General features: G+C 35.8%; 1 protein-coding gene across 3 annotated transcripts in view; it reads right to left on the bottom strand.

The window, feature by feature from the left end:
• LRP6 (LDL receptor related protein 6) overlaps positions 1-21634 on the bottom strand; it is a 126089-nt gene that overhangs the window by 67659 nt on the left and 36796 nt on the right. For all 3 annotated transcript variants that reach the window (XM_015235650.3, XM_006199867.4, XM_031670661.2), the window contains one exon: positions 7748-7945. In XM_015235650.3, the coding sequence (XP_015091136.1) occupies positions 7748-7945 (198 nt within the window). The remainder of the gene's footprint in view (positions 1-7747; positions 7946-21634) is intronic.

The raw sequence follows: 21634 nt of genomic DNA, 5'->3' as shown, positions 1-21634 counted from the left end.
TGGCATTTAGCAGATCCAGGAATGGGAGAACACACAAAACAGATTAACAATGAAAAGCATGGTAAAACCAACCTGAGAACAGCAGCTGACCTGGAGCAGCTCCAAGAGTGACTGAATACAGTGAATCCATGGCCGGCACTGAAGGGGCTGGCGCTCTTTAACCTACTGCGAACTCTCCAACTGACCTAACAGAGCTCCCTTCCAAAGGCCCATATTGACCATACACTACTGGGAGCAGAACAAAAAGCGAGAATGACAGTACAAGAGAGATAATGGGAAACTACAGGACAGAACAAAGTGGGAGAAGGAAACAAGAGGCAGGAAATCTCAGAAAACAAGCAGCCAATTTTTTTAAACACACACCAACTCAAGAGTTCTGTGAAGTTACAAAAGTTATGATAAATTCTGCCTTCTTCAACAAGTTCCAGAAAAACAATTCTCTGTGAAAATAAAAAAATAAACTAAGATCAAATCCCATTTTAAAAGTTAGTATTAAAAACAAAAGAATAAAAAAGAATGACATCCCTAAAGACAATAAAAATAGGCTAGAAAAATACGGCCTTAGAACAGAGTGTATAACCTGTTGCAAAATAACCTAAAACACTAGAATACAAATTAAATTTAAAACCTCAAACTGAGATGACAGAAGTAATAAAAGAATTAGAAGTATAAGAATAGATCACTTCAGAAATGAATTATAAACTAAAAGTAACACAAGAGTTAATAAACACAACAAATAAGGAAACAAACAGCAGGTGAAAAGAAGGAATATTTTTTATTTTTTGTGATTTTTTTCTTTAGTTTTATTGAGAAATAATTGCCATATATCATAATACAACTTTAAGGCATATAGCATGGTTTGAGTTACCTACACTGTGAAATGATTCCCACATAAGTTCAGCTAACAACCATCATCTCATGGAAATAACAAAAAGGAAAGAAAAGAAAAAAATTTTTCTCCCTGTGATGAGAACTCTTAGGATTAACTCTCCTACAACTTTCCTACGTATAATACAGCAGTGTTAACTACAGTCAACATACTGTACATTGCATCCCTAAGGAGGAATTTTTGAAGATCAAAAAGAAATAGGAAAAGAGATGTTTTAAAAGTAAGAGATTTGAAGCACAAAGGACAGGGATGAGAACAGATCTAATTTGGAGCAAAGAAAGGACACTATATGGTAACTCAAACCCTCAGGAAGAATTAGAGAGTGCCAGAAACAGCAAGTATATAGGTTAACACAAAAGACTCTGTTTATAATGTTTTCTCATTTTCTCCTTTAATCTTTTAAAAACATCTAAGATTGTATAAAGCAATAATTATAACATTCCAATGGTTATAACAGAAACATAATATAAGTGACATTAAGAGCACAAAGGAGAGGAGAGGGACTGGAGATACGCTATATTAAAATTTCTGTAATTTACAGGAATTAACTTAGTATTACCATAATGTAGATTTTGACAAAAGAAATATTACAATCCCTAGAATAAGCACTAAAAAATTTTAATCCCAAAAATAGTCTAAAAAAATAGAAGGAATTTAAATGACACACTAGAAAATATCTACTTAATATAAAAAAGGCAGAAAAGAACCAAAGGAACAAAAAAAGTCATATGTAAACCCAACCATAGCATTAATAATATTAAACATGAATAGATTAAACACTCCAATCAAAAGGCAAAAGATTAACACCTTAAATATATACAGTTTTTCTTTGTAAAAAATGTGTCTGTGTGCATTTATATACAGCAAAGGTTGTCAGACTGGGTATATGCTATCTACAAGAGACACACTTAATATCCAAAGGTACAAATTCATTGACAGTGAAAGGTTACAGCAAACAGTAATCATAAGAGAGATGGGGTGGTTCTATCAGCCAAAATATATTTTAAAACAGAAAATACTACTAAAGATAAAGCAGCACATTTTATAATGACAAAGGGTCAAATCACCATGAAGATACAACAATTACACAGGTGATAAGCAGAGCCTCAAACAAATGAAGCAAAACTTGACAGAAGTGAAGGGAGAAACAGACAATTCCAAAGTAACAGTCTGAGAGCTCAATATCCTATTCTCATTAAAAGGTAGAACAATTAGACAATCATCAAGGATATGAAAATCTGAACATTAGGACAAGTATCAATTTTAAAAGACTGTAATCATTCAAAGTGTATACTCTAAGGACACTGAAAATCAACAACAGAAAAATGCAGGAAATTCACAATTTATTGCTAAATTTTTCTAAATTCTCCCTCAATGTCTTCTAAGTAAGTAATGGGTCAAGGAAGTAATCACAAGAAATTTCTAAATATTATTCTGAGCTAAAAGAAAATGCAAATACAAATGGGAAAAAATTTATCAGATGCTACCAAAGAAGTGCTTAGGGTAAATTCTATAGATTTATCCCTAAATGCCTGCATTAGAAAAGAAGACAGACTTTAAATCAATAATCTAAGCTTCAACTTTAAGAAACCAGAAAAAGAAAAGCAAACTAAAATATGAAGGTAGAATTCCAAGAAATATAAAACAGAAAAACAATATAGAAAAAAGTCAATAAACCCAATGTGGGTCCTATAAAAAGATCTACAAAACTGGCAAGACTTTAGACTGATAAAAAGAGAAAAAAGACACAAACTGGGAAATTTGTAAATAAAATTATGAATAAAAGAGAGACACCACTACTGACCTTAGAAATTAAAACCATTATAGGGAGATACCATGAACAATTTTAGGCTAAGAAAATGGACAACCTAGATGAAACGGAAACATTCCTAGAAAGAAACAAATTACCAAAACTCACTCAAGAAGACATAAAAAATATAAAGATGCAGAACAATTTAGAAACTGACTTAATAATTTAAAATCTTTTGATAAAGAAATCCCCAGGCCCAGATGGCTTAACTGATGACTTCTACCAAATATCTGGAGGAGAAATATCAATCCATCATACACTCTTTCAGAAAACAGAGGAAGAGGGAAACCTTCCCAACTCATCCTATGAGTCTAGTACTACACTCATAGCAAAGCCAGACAGCACAAGAAAAATAAACTACAGACCACTATCTCTCATGAATAAACACATAAAAACCCTCAACAGAATATTAGCAAACTGAATCTAGAGACATCTAGAAAAGGATTCTAAACCATGACCAAGTAGGATTGATCCCAAGAATGCAAGATTCCTCTTTATTCCAACAGTATTTTATCAAAGTAAAAAAATTACCACTTACACATTTCACAACAGGGCAGTAAGGTTAAAAAAAATATTGTTCAACATTCAGATTATTTCCTCCATTTATATTTAATAACATAATTGTTCGATCTTACTCTTTTCTTGTAACTGTCATTTTTAAAATTCTTTCCTACATTCCTCTTCTCCAATTTTTCATGGACTTCTACTGAATGCCTGTGCTTTTTTTTTAATGTCTCTGGGAATTTGGAAGAACACAAATCTTTTCATTTAATTTTAACAATCTTTATGTTTTTAAGTCATATTTGATTCTATTTCAGATAATTATCAACTTTAAGAATAAGACAGTATCTACTGACACTCCCATACATAAGGTAAGAAGTTAATATGGCTTTACTCATCTAACATCCCACTACCATGTCTCATTTTTTTAATTGATAAAGCCTGGAATTTTAGATCATTATTATGTGCTTTCACTTAACCATTTTTATGAGATATCAAAATATCTCACAGTTATACTGTTTTAAAAACACATTAACAGCAATTACTAGATTCAACTCCATGTTTAACAGGTTTCATCCTTCACAAAAATTTAATTATCAGATATCCTTCTGAGCTCTACCTTGTACTTCATCTCTATCAACTGTCTGAAGTACAGCAAGTAACCTTTTCAAGAAAAGTAATGTAAATGGTATGTGCTGACTCTCTGAATATCTAATAATAATGTCTTCCTGTTGCAGTAACACATGAAAAGCTCCTGGATCAATTTCCATGTCTGTCTTTTCTTCCACTGTTTTCATCCCTGCTTCTACAAGTTGTGGGAGCATTTAAGGTTATCTTCCATTTCACTTGATTTTTTTTTTTTTGTCATCTGGTTGTCACTGCTTAAACTTTTAAATTTAACAGTCATGTTCTCTATTATCATTCTGTCTGTACCAGTATTAAATGTATCCTTTCATATTATTCACTCTATTGTTACACATGTTGCATCTTCCTGAACTTTAATAACTTTTTTTCTCCTGCATTTTACAGGAATTTACAGGAAAACATATGTTCTAATTCTGTAATATGGCTCATTCATTTGAACTGTAGTAACTTCTCATGTGCCCTGTTTTTTTTTTCCTAACGCAGGGCTTTTGGAGGGAGGGCTGTAGTTTATTGGAAGTTGAGATTAATTCTGTTACAGCCTGCAAATTCCTGGTCTAAGCTTTCAGATCATCAAGGGAGAAGGCAAATAAATTTTTTATTTATCACAGCTTCATTTTAATTTGGAAATCATATCACACTGGGGGGGTAGAGGAGGGGATCTGAAGTGAGCGATAATAGCAGCATATTCCTGTTTTTTCTGCATGTTTCTAGTAGCACCAAGAAGTCTGCTGACATCGTGACCCTGCTTATTCTCACCACCACTGTGCTCACTCACAGCCAGCTTAACTTCACCTCTGATCTTTGCCTAACATGATCAACCGTGGCACGTATGGTTGCCATACGTGTGTATCCTTCAGTGTCTGGTAAGTTTCCCAGAGGTACTAACAGAATTCACATGAGGCCCACCTTCCACCCTATCCAACCTCCCCCTCAATCACCCTCACCTTCAGCCCTCATCCCTAGAGAGTTGTGGTTATTATTGCTTATTTGGGTAAGTCTCTTCAACTTGCTTCTTTGGGAAACTCAGTTGATAACGAACCATGTCGATTTGCCTGGGTTTGAGAGGGGTTTCTGGAACTAGGCAAACAAGGATGCTGATCATACAACAGTTCAGTCAGACTGGGACATCCTTTAATCGTGAACCCTGCAGAAATTCAAGGTTTCTGGTATGTGGTTGTTATCTTTGTCTAAGTCTCTAGCATTGATGTAAAATTCCCCTATGTTTATAGTCCATGGCTATAATAATCATTAATTTGATAATGGCTGTAAATCTAAATCTCCCTCTGAAACTGCTCTGCTGAGCTGCAGGCTCGTGTGTCCAAAGCTCCCCAGACTTTATCACCATAGTTTTTTGTAAGCAAATCAAACACAAATATATTCAAAGCTAAACTCAACCTTATTTTCTTCCTACATCAAAAAAAGAAAGAAAAAAAGGAAAAAAAGGAAAAGAGTCTATCTATCCTCCTTACTTGAATCTTCTATCTCAATGAATGGCACTTCCATCTAACCAGCCATTCAAAGCAGAAACCCAGGAGGCAACACAGACTCGATTACAGTGCCACAAGCAGTCTGTTAGGATTAGGGCATAGTATGCAAGGGAGGAAGCGGGGAGAACATTTGTCTAAAACGAAGTAAAGAAATCAGATCATGTAAGTTACAGTGAAGAGTTCGTACTTCACTTGGAGAACCACGATGATTAACTGGAAGATGTAGGAAGTGAAATAATTCGTCTTCAAACCATCTTCTACACAACCACCAAAATGGTATTTCTAAAACACAAATGCATCCATGCCAATCTGCTACTCGAAAATCTCTAATGACTTAATACTTCCCAGGGTAAAATTCACATGCCTTATCTTAGAATACCAGACCCTGTGTGATCTGGCTCCGACCCATCTCTTTACCCTTGCCTCCAACCATTCCTCACATCTCCTAGTGCTGCTGGACAGGAACACCAACAAACCAAACTGTTCATTAATAACCTTAATAATAACTGCAATAACCTTACCTTGAAAACCTGATTCTAGTAACCAGGAATTAAAATTTTTCACAGAGAATGCCTTTATACACCGTCTAGTTTTTAAAGTTTATTCTTTTTCTTCAGTGTCTATCAAGGCAGGTTAAAAGAGCATGTTTACATCCTTGATACCTATGTTAAAGTCAACCAACCACAGATATTCACACCAGTTTCTGAACCCTATTCTGTTTCACTGATATCTATTGTTCCTCGGAGTTTGTACTTCATTGTTTTAACTACTCTAGCTTTAGGGGAGGTCTTGAAATCAAATGAAAAGTCATCATACTTTTTTTAAGTTCTAGAAAATCAACTGGGCTATATTTTAATCGGTCCATGGCATTCCCAAGTAAAATTTAGGTTCAATTTGTCATTTTATCTTTTAAAAAAGCACACCACCATCCTCATAAGAAAAATCTTTTGGAATTTCGTGGAGACTGCTGAATCTATAGATCAGTTATGGGAGAATTCCCATCATAACAATATACCGAATAATTTTTTTCCTTTAAAGATAAATAGTGCAGTCTTTCCTTACTGCAACTGGAAGAGAAAGAACCATGCATTTTGTATCTCACAAAGCACGCAGAGGCTTAAAAGTAATGTACTTCCTGCAGGGAGAGTGTTTAGGAGGCATTATTAATGCATATTAGGAAATGCATGAAAGCCCTGCATTATCCATGTCCAAAACCAAGCAACTGATATACTTAAAACTGTTTTCCACAACTTGTATGAAGACTGTTTGAAAAAGATATACAAACATAGAATAAGTAAGCATATACTATAAATTCCTATTGTTTCTTTTCTGTTAAGAAAGAGGGGCAGCAATGAGTCTTTGAAGCTCATCACATAAATTGTACAGCTTGTGTGGATCTCTCAGGTTAGAAAGAAGACCTGGAATCAACAATTATATAGCCTTTCCCAGAGATGAATGGTAGGACTCTTTTTTTATTTTTGTGCGAGTTTTCTCTGAATTTAACAGGTCTAAGGCCGTGGATATTGTTCCCAAGGGCTAAGTGGTGATCTGTTAGTTTATTCATTCCAAGATTAGATTGCAACCCTTACACTGTTTGGATGGCTTTTCAGCAGATGCACTGCTGTTCACTTCAAAAGTGTGGAAGTTTAAGGACAAATCAATTATCACTGGAAAATCAGCTAAAGCTCATACTTTAGCTTTCAAGTGATCAAAAGGACCATGCTCAAAAAGAAGAGCACACAATTATTATTCCATAATAAGTAATACCATCTGACACATTTTTACTGAACACCTAAGAAGTGCTAGGTACTGTGCTCTGCTACATGCTCTTATTAAAAGCATAAAATATTTACAATCTGGCCCTTCAGAGAAAAAGTTGGCCAACCCTGTCCTGGTCTACAAATTTATCAAATGAGCTTCCACAAACAGCACTGGGGTGGGTGGGGTAGGTTGGGAGGGGAGCAGGGCTCTATAGGTAATTCTGAATAGGATCACTCTTTGCTGTATGAAGTGTCCAGCATGTTACAGGATGTTTAGCATCCCTGGCCCCCCCAGGAACTAAAATGCTATTAGCATTCTTAGTCCCCGTGTTTACCCAAATTCCCCACACATTTCCAAACACTGTGGGACAGAGCAGAAGTACTATCCCTGGTTGAGACACACTAAAGAACTAAATCAGCTGAGAGTGAAAAAGAAGAAAATATATTCCATAAATTTTAAATACTACCAAGATAGATGCGAAATATAGTTACCCTTTTTAAAAAGTCAACTAAAAGTCTATTCTTCTTCCCCTTTGACATGTAGCCAAAAATGTGCTAATTTCTTAACAAAATTATGCTTTATAATTTGATTACTACATCAAGATATCCTGGTGTTGATCTGAAGTTCAAAAATAAATTTATAAGGCAATCTTACCGATTTGTTCCATCCAGATTTGATCTGTGGATGAAATTAAGTTTTGCATCTGCCCAATAAAGCTTCCGCTCCTCATAATCCAAAGTCAGTCCATTTGGCCAGTAAATTTCAGTGTTTATTATAATGAGGCGACTTGAACCATCCATTCCAGCACGTTCTATCTTTGGTACTTCTCCCCAGTCTGTCCAGTACATTAACCTAAAAATCATATGAAAAATAAACCCATCACATAAGCAAGTTAACAGCCAAGTGTCTTGTAATTATCACTACTGGATGAAGAAAGCTCTCTCAGGAACAGTAAAACTGAAACCCCTAGAAATTGTTATTGAAATTTTAATCATCTACTGTTTTGCCACCACGATGGTAATGACTGATTCAGACAAGCATCATCCAGGATGCAAAAACCATTTGATCAACGGTTTTTGAGAAAAAGAATACTTACCCTGTCTCAGTGTGTCTACCTACAAATTACTTATTAATGACAAAGGGGGAAAATGGTAACTTTAGAGAAAATAAACTTGGTGGACACTACCTTACCTATATCATCTAAGTTAACATCATCAATTAGGGAACACACTGGCATCACATATGTGATGTGCTGGCAAGAATATACCATCTTTTATGTAGACTCTCCTACATAGTATTCTTGCCCTCAAATGCATAACCTCAACAAAATTACTAGGAACCAGAAAGCAGCAAATTAAGGAACATTCTAGAAAACAACTGCCTTCGAAAATATCAATATCATGAAAGTTTTAGAAAAGCTGACGAACTAATCTAGTTTGGAGGAAAATAAAGAGGCACAGTAACTACATAGTGTATGATTCTGGACTGATCAGCTGGGGAAAATGATATAAATACATTATTGGGAAACCTTGCAAAATTTGATGGAGTGTCAAATTATATAATAGAAATGTACTAATGTTAATTCCCTAATTATGATCACTGTACTGTGGTTAGGGTATACAGGATCTCATTGCACTATTTTTGCTTCTATTCCACAAGTTCCAAATTTTTTCAAAATAAAAAAATGGATGTCTTAATAGTCTCATTCCAGAGGGAAAAATAAAATTCCCCTTGATTTAAAGGTAAAACTTTTAATATGCTATATTTCAATTAAAAGTATATTTTTAAAAAGTTAATGAGGGCACTATGAACTAGACATCAGGTACTCAATAAATGTGTTCAAATACAACTGAAATTCAGGTATAAATTTTTATTTTAAAAAATTGGTGTAATTGTGCAACTGGAATAATCCCACTTATGCAAACTGCTATTTCATATAAACTACTTACTCAAAGAAATGATGGTAAGACAGTATCAGACGGGGAATAAACATACTTCCTAGATACAAGGCCCTGTGCTAATCAGTTTACAACCATTATCACTAAGTCTTAGAGCAACATTATGAAATATTATTTGTAAATCACCATACCTCAGATAAAAAAAAACTAAGATAAGTTAGCACATGTGCTCAGTCACACAGCTAATAAATGCGGAACAGAAATTCAAACTGACATACCTCAGATTCCAAAGTCAGTATTTATGCCTTGATTTGATCAGAGCCTTGATATTTAAGGAATAGAAAGCAAAGTTCTCCCTAAACAGAGCCTAAGGATTGGACATTGTCTACAATGAGGGGCAGAGGGATGATTAAATTCACACAAGATAAAAGAAGGCAAACCAGACAGCTTTGGGCAATGTTAGATTTTTTTTTTTTAACTCTGAGAGCAACAAAAAGACACTTGAACCCTTTTAAGGTTAAAAGTAAAATGACTGGCTATATGGGGATTTGTTTTTTCGCTGAGAAGGGGCAGGGGCAGAGGTGGGGGAGTGGGAGGGCAGGGAAGACCGGCTACAGTGCTGAAAGAGACTGGAGGAAAGTTAAAAAGAATAAAGAGAGATCGGAGCTCCCAAAATCCTCTGCCTTAAAACCAATGGAAAAAACAGGAAAAGGCTGTCAAAAATAACTAAAGTGTCTGAAAACTGATCAAAGCACACACAACAAAATGAGAGGCATTTATTCAAGAAAATCTACCAAGTCTCAGTAAGAGCTGTAGTGTTTCAGCTACAGGTTATCACCATTCACAATGATGGGTTTATAGTGGAGAAGTTCTTCCCTGACCAGACACAGCAGGCCAAAAAGACTGGCAGCTTGAGTGCGTTTATTTCTAAGTATTTTTTTTTATGTGACTTTGAAAGGGATTGTTTTTCACTGTCCCTTTCTGATATTTCAGTGTTAGTGTAATGAAATGCAACAGATTTCTGTATGTTAATCTTGTATCCTACTACCTTGCTGAATTCATTTACCAGTTCTAATAGTTTTTGTGTGGAGTCTTTAGGGTCTTCTATATAGTACCATGTCATCTGCATATAATGACAATTTTACCTCTTCTCTTCCCACTTAGGTACCTTTCATTTCTTTTTCTTGCCTGACTGCTGTGGCTCAGACTTCCAGTATTGTGCTGAATACAAGTGGTGACAGTGGGCATTCTAGTCTTGTTCCATATTTTAACAGGAAGGCTTTCAGTTTTTCACTATTGAGTATTATGTTCGCTGTGAATTTGTCACAAATGCTTTTTTATGTTGAGGTATGTTTCCCCTATATTTACTTTGGTAAGAGCTTTCTGAACTCTTGATCTTTGGAACATGAATGGATGTTGAATTTAATCAAATGCTTTTTCTGCATCTATTGAGAGGACTATGTGGTTTCTGTCCTTTCTTTTGTTAATGCGGTGTATCATATTGATTGATTTGTGTATGTTGAAACATCCTTGTGACCCTGGGATGAATCCAACTTGATTGTGGTGTTGTTAGATTTAATTTGCTAATATTTTGCTGAGAATTTTATATCTACAGTCATCAAAGGTACTGGCCTGTAATTTTCCTTTTTGGTATTATCTTTCTCTGCTTTTTGTATCAGGATGATGGTGCCTTTGAAGAATGACTTTGGTAGTATTCTCTCCTCTTCAATCTTTTGGAAGAGTCTGAGAATGATCAGTGCAAGTTCTTCTTTGTATGTTTGGTAGAATTCCCCAGTGAAGCCATAGGTCCTGGACTTTTGTTTGCAGGAAGGTTTGTTTTTTGTGTTTTTTATTTTTGTTTTTGTTTTTTTTTTTGAGGAGGGTGGAAGTAATTGGGTTTGTCTGTTTGTTTATTTCTTGGTGGAGGTACTGGGGATTGAACCCAAGACCTTGTGCATGCTAAGCAGCCAATGAGCTATACCCTTCTCCTGCCCCTGGAGGCTTTTTTTAAATTACAGATTCTACTTCACTTCTAGTGATTGGTCTATTCAAATTATCTGATTCTTCTTGATTCAGCTTTGGTGGGCTTTCTAGAATCTTTCAAGAAACTTGTCCATTTCTTCTAGGTTGTTCAGTTTGTTGGCATATAATTGTTCACAGTATTCTTTTATGGTTCTTTGTATTTCTGTGGTATTGGTTATTTCTCATCTTTCATTTCCTATTTCGTTATCTAGATCCTCTCTCTTTTCTTCTTGGTGAGCCTGGCCAGAGATTTGCTGATTTTGTTTATGCTTTCAAAGAACTAGCTCTTGGCTTTATTGATTTTTTTTCTTTTTTTTTTAATCTCTATTTTATTTATCTCCTCTCTGATTTTAATTATTTCCTTCCTTCCGCTGACTTTAGGTTTTGTTTGTTCTTTTTCTAATTCTTTTAGGTGGTAGGTTAGGTTGTTTATTTGAGATTTTTTTGTTTTTTGAGGAAGGCTTGTATCACTATGAACTTCCCTCTAAGAAGTCTTTTTGTTGTATCTCATAGATTTTGTATGGTTGTGTTTTCATTGTCATGTATCTGAAAACATTTTTTCATTTCCTATTTGTTTTGTTGACCCACGGTTTTTTTAGTAGCATGTTGCTTAGACTGCATGTAATCTTATTTTTCTCAATTCTTTCTCTGGCTGATTTCTACTTTCAGGCCATTGTGGTCAAAAAAGATGTTTGAAATAATTTCTAATCTCTTAAATTTGTTGAGGCTTATTTTGTTTCCAAGTATGTGGTTAATCCTAGAGAATGTTCGATGTGCACTTGAAAACAATGTATTTTTTTTAATGTAACATCCTGAAAATATCAGTTAAGTCTAACTGTCTAACTGCTCTATTGTGTTACTCAGGATCTCTCTATTGATTTTCTGTCTGGAAGATCTGTAAATTGACGTGCGTGGTGTGTTAAAGTGTTCTACTATTATTGTATTCCCATCAATTTCTCTTTATGTCTGTTAACATTTGTTTTATATATTTAAGTGCTCCTATACTGGGTGCATATATGTTAATGAGTGTAATATTTTTTTTTGTATTGATCCGTTTATTATTATGTAGTGTCCTTCCTTATCTTTCTTTATGGCTTTTGTTTTAAAGTCTATTTTGTCTGAATACTGCTACTCTCCACTTTCTTACTACTTCCATTTGCATGAAATATATTTTTCCATCTCCTCACTTTCAATCTGTGTGTGTCCTTTGTCCTAAAGTGGATCTCCTGTAGACAGTATATTCTAGGCTCTTGGTTTATTTTTTCCCTAATCTTCCACTGTATCTTTTGATTGGAGCATTTAGTCCATTGACCTTTAAGGTAATTACTGATAGACAGATATTTATTGCCATTTTAAACCTTGTTTTCCAGTTATTTTGTATATCTTCTTAGCTCCTTTCTTTTCCTTTTGGTTTTTCCTTTTGTAGTTTGACGATTTTCTTTGGTACTATGCTTGAGTTCTCTTCTTTTTGGCCCCTGGGGATACGCTCGGATTTCAGCCCACCTCAGCATGCAGGCAACATGCTGGGGCTTCTGCTCCCAGATCTCCTACAGGCAGAGCTGTGCCTGCTGTGAGCACACAGAGAATGAGTCTCCTAAGGCAGGCTCTGCCCCACCCTTCAAGCATGTTAACAACAGGATTTCAATGGCAGACCCAGGCTCCTTCATGCACACATCCCCAGGTGCAGCCCAGAGCATACTCCAGCCCCTTCAGGCTTTCTCTGCATAGCCAGTCCCAGTCCTCTCCCCGGGTATGTCCTATGAAACCTGCGTTTCAGCACCCAGCTCCCAGGCACACAAGCAGATGCACATCTCAGACTGGGGAATGCAGTGAGGTGGAAAAGACCCTCTGTGCTCTGGTCTGTCTCTGTTTTTCCTGCTGCAAACCAGCTGCTGCCTCTCCTCAGAGTCTCCAAAGCTTCCTTTCTGTCCTTGCTGATCTCCCTGAAGTGAAGGGGATTCAGAGGGTGATGGACCCTTTTCTCTTTCACAGCTCCCTCCCTCACAGCACAGGTCCCCTCCTGATTCCTTTTTTTTTTTTACTTTCCTCCTACCAGGTTATGTGATGATCTTTCTTGCAATTTTGGTTTTATGAGATCTTCTGCCAGTGTTCAGCAGGTATTCTGTGAGAATTGTTCCCCATGTAGATGTATTTTTGATGTATTTGCAAGAAGAGGTGAGCTCCACATCCTTCTATTCTGCCATCTTGATTCAGCCTCCCCAAAATTACTATTTTTGAAGTCCAGAAATTTTCCTTGTGCCCAGAGCAAAAACACACGGAGTAAATACACTGTTTTATCTTGCAATATTCCTTAATTTTAAATTTTTATTTTGAAGTTTTATTTTGAAATTTACTAGGTTTCTATTCTAAAATAAAAGCAAACTTACTTATATCTGTCTTGTATTCAAGGATGGATCATTGGATTAAAAATGTGAGATCAGAAAACTCATTTCTTCAACCCACAGCTGTACTGCCTACATTTAACTATGTTAAAAAAGATGATACTGATCTGTCAGAGTTCTCTGACTTGCTGAAGGGAAGAAATGTACTCCAAGATTCTGAGCAAAACTGCAAATGAAAAACAAAGTTTTACAAAAGCAATCTTTCCACTGGCTTATATATATTATCTTACTGTGAATAGTATTGTTTCCAGTTAAGCTGAGGCATTATTTTGAGACCAATCATTCACTGTTTGAAGAAAAAGGAATTGCACAGTTTAAATGTAAACATGACCTTGTTAAAAGCCAAACAATGTTTATTACAGCTTCCCAGCTGGAGTAACTCATACAACAACTGAGAGACTAATAAAGTTTTCTCTAGTTAACATTACTGAGTTCCTCCTAGATAAAAAGTTAATAAAAGAAATTACAGCACCAATTTCCAATAATATAGTAACACAAAATTTAAAATTTAGCTGCAAACATGACAGAAGATAACATCATCTAAGAAATTGTGATTCTGCCTTACATAGGACTAAATCTAAGGATATGGCCAGCCTTACTGTTTTCCTGTTCATCAGGCATCAGTACCAGCTAATTATTAAAGAAGATTTTCTATATGAATGGTTAGAACAATAAACGTTAAGTATGGCTGAAATATTCAAAGTGCTGAATAACTTTTTTGAATTGACAAATTACCCTGAACTACCTACCTGTGTTGATATTTGCACTGATAGCCAAAAAGCAACAGTGGGTGAAACTGCTGGCACCTTAATATAAATCAAGGGAATGGCAAGCAACTATACTAATAGTCACTGAATTTATTCGTCACCATACACAAAAGAGAAGTCAGTCTCAATGAACAGACATTGGTAAGGCAGAAAAATTAATTTCATTAGATCTTGACCTTTGATTACACATTTAATACTCTGTGTGACAAAATACAGTCTACAGAGAAAGTACTTTGGCTGCATATGAAAGTATAATGGTTGTCTTAAGAAAAGAAACTTGGCCAACTGAGCTAGCTGCTTTTCTCATGAATATCATTTTCACTTAAAAAAAAAAAAGAATGACAAATTATGGTTAATAAAACTTAGGTATCAGACCAATATTTTTTTGGAAATACATGAAATGATCCTGTCACTTTAGTTTGTTGCCAATAATCAAATCTGAGCTTTCTGCGTTCAATCTGTTGTAGTACGTTATATTTATTTGACAAAGGACTTATATCTACAGTGTATGACAAACTCCTAAAACTCAATAAAAGACAAACAATCCAATTACAAACTAGGTGAAAGATCTGAACAGACTAATCAACAAAAGACATACAATGGCAAATAAGCACATTTAAAAAAAGATTTTCAATATAACTTTTCATCATGGAAATGAAAATTAAAACTACAGTGTGATATTACTACATATCTATTAAGATGGTTAAACTTTTAAAAACTGACAAAACAAAGTGATAGCAAAGGTGCAGAGCAACTCAAACTCCTGTACACTGCCAGTGTTAATGTAAAATGGCATATCCACTCCAGAACACTGGCAGTTTCTTATGTTAAACAAACATGTAAGATCCAGTAACCTCTCTCCTAGGTATTTACTCAAGAAAAATTAAATATATATTCACACAAAAGCCTGTATGAAAATGTTTATAGCAGATGTATTCACAGTTACCAAAAACTAATAAATGTTCTTTGAATGGTGAATGGATAAAACTGTGGTACATCTGTACAATGGAATACTCTCAGCAATAAAAAGAACCACTGGCACACATAAACACTTACATAAACTTCAAATGCTTTATGGTAAGAGGAAGAAGCTGGATTTAAACACTACATGACATATGATTCCATTTACATGACATTCTGGAAAAAACAACTGTATAGAATCAGAAAACAGATCAGTGGCTGCCTCGGGCTGCAAGAGAACAGAAAGGCTGATGACAAAAGGCCAAGAATGAATTTTGGGGAGTCATGCAATTATTCCATATTTTTGTGATAGTGATTACCCAAATGTACACATTTATCTAAATTCAGAATTATCTACCAAAAAGAGTAAATTTAATGTACGCAAATTTTACATTAATTTTTTAATAGGTAAAAGATATCACTAGATATTTCACAAAAGATACACGAATGGCCAATTGGCACATAAAAAGATGCTCAACCTCATCAATCATCAAGGAATTGCAAATTAAAACTGTAATAAGCTATCACTTCATACCCACTAACTAGAATAGCTAACATTAAAAAGACCAATAATACTAAGTGTTGGTGAGGATGGAACAACTGAAACTCTCATACACTACTAATATAATTAGTTTGGAAAATAGTTTGGCAGTTTCTTACAAAGTTAAACATACACTTAACCCTATGAACCAGAGGTATGAAAACGGTGCTATGAGAGTATAAGGGAACTGATACTCAATCAAGCCAGTGAATGTAAGAGTTGTCAAAAAAAGCTCACCAGAGGAAGTAATACTTCTATATAGGCAGCTGCCAAAATGTGAAACAGTGTTCCAGGAAGAAGACACAGCCTATGCAATGGATATCAGAAGTCATGATGCATTCAAGAAACAGCAAGGTCAGTAGAGCTGCAGCATATAGTGTATTTTGGGGGACACAAGGCAACAAAAGAAGTCCCACAGATGAGGCTTATTTTGCTCAAAGAAGCTCGGACTGCACAACCTGTAAGTGATGAGAAATTACTTACTATTGTAGGTAGAAAAGTAAAGTGGTAAGATTACCCTTTTACAAATCACTGTTGGTAACACTGAGGGACTGTCTAGAAAGTGAAGAGATTAGACCAAAAAAAGTAAGGCATAAAATTATGGAATATTCTAAATGAGAACTGATGAAAATAAAAGTTCCTCAACTTTTGAATCAATGCAGGAGAAGAAAGATAAAGAGGATGGACCAGAATGGCTCTCAAATTTTGGCAAATGTAAGTCCGTATTGGTGTCATTCAACAAAATTTGGAAGGAATATAGACAGGGTTTAGGGGACAACAGGCTGAGTTCAGATGAGGAAGAAACAAGCTTACTCATTGTTTTTCCTTCTATACTCAAAAGAATCAGCCAAAAGAGTAACAAAAAATAGTGTAAAAATTAAAGAAGAGTTGGAGAGAAAAGGTAAATAAAATAAAAAGGATGTTAGCAGTCAAAGAAGTAGGTCAATAGTAACAGAGCAAAAGAAACTACAGCTAGGAGTTGGACATGAAAGTGTACGCAGAGTCACGCTGTATTCTAAGAACATGATGTGACAGATTTAAGTAAAAATCTAACTATAAAAAGCACTGGGTCCTCAAAACACTTTATGGCAAGATAATAGTTACAAGAAAATTCCTAAAAATCACATCCATCATTAATTAAACTGGGACTAAAGCTAGTGAAACAAACTCTGACCTAATGAGAAGAGGAAAGGGTCAGGCAGAACTGACGTATCTTTCCTCTTCCTGATCCCTGAACCAGTTCCATCTTACTGTGATTAATAGATTAGGCTTTTTGGTGAAGAGGAAGATGGAGAATTCAAATATTTATTTCCTGATATAACTACAAAGAAAAAAAACTGGCAGGAAATCTGCTGTACTTCCCATGTTTTCCCTCTATCTGATAATTTGTGTTGGTATATTTTAATGACACGTGTGATGACTGGAAGATAATGAAAGCCTTCATTTTAGATGGTTTGTTTTTACATAGAATATACAGTAACTCGATGAAAACAAAAAATTCTACTACTGAGGAACAGGAAAGAACATAGGTTCTACTAAACAGAATCCTTGCTCTGATAATACACATCATAATGGAACTCTGTGTGTATAAACTGATACATATCCTGGAGAAAAATGATCCTTAAGCCCCTGGTCTAGCTGACTAATTTAAAAGAGTTAGTGGACACAATACAAGTGTGTATTTAATTCAAAAACAGCATTGGTATAACACTACTGGAAAATAAAGCCTATCAACCTGAAATAAATAACTAAACCAATTCAATTCCCTACTCTTTATCAAAGAAAATGTTAACTATAGCAATTTTGCCAAATTGCTGTTATACACATTCCTCTTTCTGAAGAAATCATAGATGATGCAGTTTAAGTTCCTCTAAATATAATAAAAATGATACATTAACTATCTGGAATGCCACCCTTCTCCTTCTAGACTGTCATAAATATCCTGATTCTTCTGGATAGTTCAAATGTCACCACACCTCGGTGAAAGCATTTCACGACTCCCTCAGGCACACTCTCCTCTGTGCTCCTGCAGTGCTCCATATATTTCACACACATATGATACTAGCACTATTTACACATTTCCCACCTCTCTAGATTCCAGGTCCCTGTTTCATTCTTCATTGTATACTCTATCCTAAAACCATCTAATATCATGGCAAGCAGATTTCTAGTCAGCAAATGTTTAATAATGGCCTGCACTCACCTGCTCTTGAGCCATCCTGTACATGGGTCTCATTACAGAGACCATATCCTTGAAAAAAATACAGGTAGATTTTATTTTAATGAATACCATTATTCTTCTACCACGCTCCAGTTACAAGCTGTCTGCCTCTATTTGAATGTGCAGTGGCATGAGAGAGCCTGGAACACAGCATTCCTACTGACTCAAAGCTATTACCCATTTCCACACCTTGTCCCTCTAGCCAACAACTGCTTAGCTGGAAAGCACCAACCTCAAATAGCCTCTCGAGTAAAACTGATTATTCTCTCCTTTGTGCCCCCACTGCAGTTTCCCTAAATTTAAAACTGGTTTATATCTAATAAGTGTATATAATTAGTCTCTGTCCTACACACATTTTGCCACTAGGATACCTCAAAGGGAATACTAGAATACCCCATTGCTCAAACCTAAGAACTATACATATATAGCTTCACTGGCTTTTTTTTTAATAGCCTGGTAACGAGAATAAAGGTAAAATTATTTCAGCCATGCCTTATGAGGACTTCAATTACATGTCTGAAATACTACAGGAACCTTAAAATTAAGGAGGAGAATCCTGCCCTTGCTCTTGCGTATTCTCAGTTCACATCTCCAGCTCACCTTACCTGCTTATACTGAACTGCATTTTGTCCTGATGCTGCAGGGACAAATGCCAAATAAATGTGTTGCTAGTGATACTTTAAGGGTGCTGTTCATTGCTTTATATAGCAGCTTCTTTACAAGGACTAATGGGAGTAGAAACTGGTTTCACTAACAAGAGTAAAGATGATTTCTCGGCAAATGGCATTACTCTTATAATCAGTATTTTCTTCTTTAGATCGGCTCAGATAATTCCTAAGGCCCATCCTAGTCACAAAAATGTACATTTCTATTAACTGTCTTCTTTTTTATCTGCCATCACACTTCTTTCAACATCAGAAAGGAAGAAAAATACACACAATATTAAAATCATGGCAAAGACATGGACAAATGTTATGACCATTCACTCACAAAATGTTCTAGCACAGATACATGGCTTCTAGGGGGCTACCTAGCTCTAAACTACCCTTCCATGTTCGAAGAATCCTCCACCTTATGAGCCAGAATCCTACCTGAAACTGAAGAAACTGAAAACACCAGGTACTTGCTTTCCAAAATGCCCTTACAATTGGGACAGGAGCATAAGATCTAGGTTCTGCCAATCAGACAAACCAAGAAAAGGAGGAGGCAGAGGCCAGGGAGGAGGAAGCAACAGCTGCAGCAGCAGCAAAGACCACAAGCAGTCCGTCCTGGTGAGGCTGGGTGACAGCGATGGCTAATTAAATCCAGTCTATGTTCATTCATCCTTCTTTAATCCAGTTTTACAAGGAAGCACTGGCAGCAGTTGAAGGAGTACCATCTGTTGCCTCCTGTCAGTGAGAGAGTACAAACAGTGGTGGACATGCCACCAACAGCGGTGCCTTCCCTGGACCAGGTCTGTGGGACGATGCGCAGCCTTGTTTCTGGCTGCAGATTCCAAGCCTGGTTCTCCCACCATTTAGGAGATTCTATGAGTAACCCAATATCCTCTTTAAAAACACTGTTTCTGTTTAAATTAGATGGATTTCTATTGGTTAAAACTATGAACACTAACACATGTTTACATCCAAACACCATCACTTAAAAGGTTAGACAAAGTCACTTCCACTCTTGTCCCAACAAAGCCTCGTATCTTAGAATGCCCCATACCTCCACCATCTTACAAGTGGCATGTTTCAAAAATCCTGAGTCTCTTCCCTCAATCTACTGTGACTCCTCTCATTAAGGACCAATGTCAACATTCATGAGAATGAGTAGCAGAAAACTGCCAGGCAAATCACATCCGGAACCTCCCATCTGTACACGTATCTAAAGTATCTTGATGAAAATGGATATAAAGGGAACAATTTGTGACAGATGGAAAACATTAAACTTAACATTAAAATATGATACCCACGTCACCATAAACAATGAAACAATGAGTGTAAAAGAAAATTCAACTAAACTGTTTTATCCATACCTGTGTAACTTGCAAACCCAGTAATTATCAGTACATAATGACCATGAGATAACCAGTCCTTGAATATTCAAAAACTAGAATTGTACATGTAATTAACAGTTATGCTATGGCCTGAACGTTCCTTCCCATCACTCCCCAAGATCATTTGTTGAAATCCTAACTGCCAAGGTGATGGTATTAGGAGGTACAGCCTCTGGGGTGATTAGGTCATGAGTCTGGAGCCCTTGTGAATGGGATTAATGCACTTATATAAAAAGAAAAAAAGGCTCAAGAAAGCTCCCTTAGCACTTCTACCACGTGAGATTACAATGAAAATACACTAGATGAGTAAGCAGGCCCTCACCTGACACCAAACCTACCAGAGCCTTGATCGTGGGCTTCCTAACCTCCACAACTGTGAGAAATTAATTTCTGTCATTTGTAAGCCAGCAGTTACGGTATCTTGTTACAGAAGCCCAAACGGACTAACACAAGTTATCCTAAGCACAATGTTTCTTAGATTATGCACCCCCCTCCCCACACAAACACACCAATAATAATAATAACAGTAACAACACTAATAATACCACCAGCAGCAGCAGCAGCAGCAGCAGCAGCAGCATGAAATAACTAAAGCATAAATTTTCAACCTTGACAGCATCTGAGAATGACCTGAGAAACTCATTAAAAATATCAATAACTTAGGTTCCTACATCAGAAATTCTGATTATATTGGTCTGGGTTGGGACCCAGGCATCAATATCGTCTAAAAGCTCCCAAAGGAATTTCAGTGCACTCAGGCAGGATTTAGAAACATAAGAGGAATCTGACTTTCTCAAGCACCTGTTTATCCATAGCACTCTGTTCTTACACAGGTGGTATTAGTGTGTTTAAATCATTAACCAGTTGACCCTAAATATTAGCTAATAATTAGCCCCAGGTGGCACCCTGTCCTTAAGCTGTGGAAGACTATGTAAGAGAACAAAGTACCCAATAAATTCCTTCCCACACAACAGCCTTCCATATTTCCTTCAGAAGTTTTATAATTTAAGAAATGGGATTTTGAAAGTTCACAATCATTGTTTAAATTTTAGTAAAAATAAATATACAAAGATCTGTGAAGGCAAAATGGATTTTCAAATTTCCTCCAAAATTCTTCAAGCTTTTGGTATCCAATTCTTTATATATAGTGGCAACCTTTCAATGGAAGTTCTAATTTCCTAATTCATTCAAATATATTATACACAACAGAGTCGCACTTTACTTACAAGATGTGAACAAAAAGAATAGTGTAATAGATATCCTTTAAAACCTACAGTCTTCAGTTTAGAAGATACTGCCAAAATGAAAAAGAGGGATTAGGTTAGTTACCCAGAAATTTTCATCAAAATATAAGCAAGAACAGTTACTTCAAAGTTGTGTTACTTGGACACTAGCTGACTTGCACCTACCCTTAGCTCTGCTAAAGTGAAGTGTGAAAAGATCGTAACACTAGTATTTTTCTAAATGATTACGAATTTTTTACTTTTTCTTTCAAGTAGGTCCAGTCAAGTAAGAGATCAATATTTAGAAAACTATTAAGCCTTAAACAAAACTTCATTACTCAAAAAACAACTGATAATTCTGAATATTCACCTGGGAAAATTGGTATTCTTCTAAGAGGTTAAACACTGCTGAAAATAAAAGCTATCACTTACTACCCTCTTTTCCAAATCCACATAATCAGCACAGAAA

This window comes from Vicugna pacos, chromosome 34, assembly GCF_048564905.1.
Source record: "Vicugna pacos chromosome 34, VicPac4, whole genome shotgun sequence".
NCBI lineage: Eukaryota > Metazoa > Chordata > Mammalia > Artiodactyla > Camelidae > Vicugna > Vicugna pacos.
Note: the sequence above shows the minus strand (reverse complement) of the source record. Positions and strands in the feature narration are given on the sequence as shown.